This window comes from Pundamilia nyererei, unplaced genomic scaffold (assembly GCF_000239375.1).
Source record: "Pundamilia nyererei isolate P.nyererei 1_Seehausen unplaced genomic scaffold, PunNye1.0 scaffold00220, whole genome shotgun sequence".
Lineage (NCBI taxonomy): Eukaryota > Metazoa > Chordata > Actinopteri > Cichliformes > Cichlidae > Pundamilia > Pundamilia nyererei.
The window spans coordinates 706229-710147 of NW_005187621.1; the positions used below are offsets into that span (position 1 = coordinate 706229).

The 3919-nt window shown below is 41.0% G+C and overlaps 1 protein-coding gene across 1 annotated transcript; it reads right to left on the reverse strand.

The window, feature by feature from the left end:
- Positions 1-324: 324 nt before the first annotated feature.
- On the reverse strand, positions 325-2106 carry LOC102215126 (E3 ubiquitin-protein ligase TRIM39-like). The gene has a single exon (XM_005748380.1). It carries the CDS (start codon positions 2104-2106, stop codon positions 325-327), a length of 1782 nt encoding a protein of 593 aa, XP_005748437.1.
- Positions 2107-3919: the final 1813 nt, after the last annotated feature.

Below are 3919 nucleotides of genomic sequence, written 5' to 3' on the forward strand. Positions count from 1 at the left end.
TCTGGAGCTGATCATCATCAAAGAAACCATCAAACAAGATGATAGAAGTTCTGATATTTATTCATTTCATTGTGAACAAGTGTGTTGTACTTGTTAAAACAATAGAACAGTTTCTCCATCCTGTTTTTGATATTTCACACCAGGTGAATGAAAATAATGTAATTGTAACATTTGTACTCATGTCCATGGACACTATATGCTTTAATATCTGTGCCTTTAAACATTAAAAGGAAAGAAGAGGTGAGTTTCTATTTATACAGACTGGATTTATCCTCAAATGGATAATTTTCTTAAACTTCGGAACAGTTTAAAAGCAGGAATCAACTAAAGCTCAGCTTGTTCTGCAGCTTCTGACCGAATCTTGTGGTCTTCATCAGGTGCATTTTGCTGGGTTCTGTTTATAGGACTTCTTCTCTGGCTTGGCTTAAACTTTGATTGATCCACATTCCCCATGGAAAACGATTTGACTGACAGATTGACAGGACATATGATCAGAGGTGCAGAGTTATCATTATCATCATCATTGACCCCGGGACAGAAGAATGGGTAGAGTTTCCCAGTGAAGGAGCAGCCAGTAAAGGAGTAGACAAGAACTGCACGATCTACATCATAAAAGGAGACCAGACCCTCCTCATAATCCACAAACACCCCCACCTTCTCAGGATAAGACTGAAGCAGGAGATGGACTTCAGGATCCTCAAGAGCCACACAAATGTTTTCATATACTCCTACGGTCCAGTAACCTTTCTCAGGACTCGGTATGATTTCTTGTTTCCTGTTGACTGACTCTCTGACTACTCCTAAAGCCCATTCATTCTTTTCTTTAACCTGAACTTCAAAATAAAATCTGCCTGAAGAGAAACTCTTCTTTCCTAAAACAACAAGCTCTTCAGAAAATCTCTCTGGGTTGTCTGGAAGATCATTCTCCTCTTCACCACAGTGTACTTGTTTTCCATCATCAGACAGGATGAGATAAGGATGTGCTGTATCAGGATCGAGAGTCACGTCCATTGCATACTGCTGGACCCTCTTCAGTTCAGCCTCAAACAGCTTCTTCATGTCTTTACTGAATATCTCCTTCAGCTGATCCACAGCTCTCACCACAGTCCCCTCATATGATGGTGGATGGATACTGACCTCTGTCAAGTCCTTGGTGGTTGGAGCAGCTTTCAGGGATGAGAATCTTTGGAGGAGTTGGAGGTGATCTTTAGAGCGTGAGAGCTGCTCCACCTCAGAGCTTCTCTTCATCAGCTCAGAGATTTCCTGTTCCAGATCTGTGATGAAACCTTCAGCCTGTTTCTTTGTTGTTTCCTGTTTATCTTCAATTTCCTTTATGAGCTCGTTCAGACGTCTGTCAACAGACTCCTTCAGAGCAGTGAAGACCTCAACACCTTCTGCTTTCTCTCTGTCTGCAGCATCTTTACTCTTCTTCACTGACTCTTTGATCTCCTGAATCTTCAGTCGTCTCTTCTGGATCATCTGTTCAATTTCAGCCTCAGTCTCCCCCAGCGCTGCCTTCTTTCCTTCATATTCTTCTCTCTGAGGAACAAACTCATGAGTCTTGTGGTCAAAAACACAGCAGAGCATGCAGACACATGTCTGATCGTTCTTACAGAACAGCTCCAGAGGTTTATCATGCTTCATACACATCCTGCTTTCCAGGTTCTCCTCAGGATCGATCAGTTGATGTCTTTTCAGACCTTTCATTGTCAGATGAGGCTCCAGGTGAGTCTGACAGTAGGAGGCCAGACACACCAGGCAGGACTTCAGAGCCTTCAGTTTGGTTCCAGTGCAGATGTCACAGGGAACTTCTCCTGGTTTGGCAGCTTGTTGCTCTGACCTGCTGCTGCTGACTTTCTGCTGAGTTTCATGTCTGAACTGAGAAACCATCTCAGAGACAAATGTGTTGATGTGCAGCTCAGGTCTGGTCTGAAAGACCTTTTTACACACAGGGCACTGACACCTCTCACTGATATCCCAGTGTTGACTGATGCAGTTTTTGCAGAAGTTGTGTCCACATGGTGTGGAGACTGGATCATTGAAGAAATTCAGACAGATGGAGCACAGAAACTGATCTTCAGATAGAAGACAGCTGGCAGCAGACATGTCTGCACCCTGAACAAGAAAAAAAAAGAAAATTTGTTCATTTTTTAATTTATTAATTCACATAGCACTACACTTATATTTTTCTTTCTTTAAATATAGGATTTACAGGCTCTTGGTTTAGAATTAATTAACTCATACAATCACATAATACTGTATTCTAAAATAATTTTGCACATTTTAATTTTTCCTGTTATATTTATGATTTAATCTTTCTGTGTTTTCTGAGTTACCTTAGTGGCAGTTGCTCCAAGACCCTTGGTTGATGAGCTAAGAGGTGGAATAGGGGCAGAGCAAGCATATATGGAGACCTGCAAATTGGGTCATACCACAACTCTGGATCAATTTGTTATGTTAGTTTCAATAAGGTTTTGTGTGTTCTACCTCTTTTTGTGTGTGCACTATTTAAGTTTTGTTTAGGTATTGAGTTAGTAGAATTGTTTGTTGTCAGCTTTTGAATAGTGTTCTGTTACTTTGGCCCAAGATTTAGATTTTGCTGTATAATTTAACCCAAGGGCGTAGATTTGGCATGGACGGAAGGGACATGTCCAGCGATTATTGAATTGTCCCCACCAATAATTTGATCTCTTCGAGTAAAGAAAAACAAACCCGACAGAAAGAAGAAGAAAAAAGATCTGTCACCGTCTCATTCACCCAGCGGTGCAGAAAGAGCTAAATCACGTCCTCTACTGGAGTCCTACCTCATGTGACAAATATGGCCAATGTGATTGGCTGTGCCTTTCAGGGAGCTCTGTTTAGTTTTAGCAGCGGCAAGCCTGCGCTGCAAGGAGTAGAGGATGATGGCAGCAAAGAGGAAGATCCTGGATATAAGAAAGAAACCTGTAAGTCACTTAAAGCCAAGTTAACTCATAAAATGTGTCCGTCATAATAACGTTACAGGCTATGCTAGGCTTTGGCCCACATCAGTCTAAAATTTTATGTAACCATGAATAACGTGTTTTGAAAACTAACTGCACAACTGGCAGCACTGTTAGTTATCTCAGTCTCCCAGAGCAGCATTTCTAATTTTGATTGAAACTGTCAGAAAACGGCAGCCTTGAGTAAGCCAGGATATTAGTTTACAGAGGCTGTTAAAATTATATGTCTAACGTTAAAATGTTGGTGACACAATAATTTCATCCTAATGGTACTGACATATTCATAGGGTTAATTTTTGAGACAAAATATCATGAGGTAGTCATGATTGTGCAAATATTCCACCTTGTAGTGCAGTTTGCACAAATTGTTTTAAAAATGCACTCACCCTACAAACATTACTGATGAGTCAAGATCTGCACAAATTGACAGAAACACTGAAGCAGCTACACATTTTATTCTTATTGTCATGTATGTCCTATTTGTCAGATGACAGAAGAACCAACACAAAGCTCAGAGAGCAATGGTGACACAAGATCACAGGTGAAGTTGGATGATGACTTGTTGGTTCATGACTGTATTTGAAGCACATGTGTGACTGCATGTATTTGGAATGCCTCACTGTTATTTATCAGGTGACAGAGGCAGCTCTGCCATGTTGTAGCTCGGACAGAGGTGAAGAGGCGAGGTCACAGGTGACTAACTGATGATTTGGTGCTATAGATTAACTAGTATTTATTATCATCATCCCATCATCCCAGTATCCTCGGCTGAGGCTGAAAGAAGCTTCAGTGCTCTCAGAAGACTAAAAAGATGGCTAAGGTTAACAATGACTCAAATGAGATTAAACAATGCTGCTGTATGTCCACCAGAGACTGGACAGTATAGATGTAAAACCAATATGCCAGCAGTTTATCTCAGTTAACGAGAGGAGAAGGCA

Coding starts and splice junctions, on each gene's coding strand:
- LOC102215126 (XM_005748380.1), bottom strand. CDS start 2,106: ATGTCTGCTGCCAGCTGTCTTCTATCTGAAGATCAGTTTCTGTGCTCC.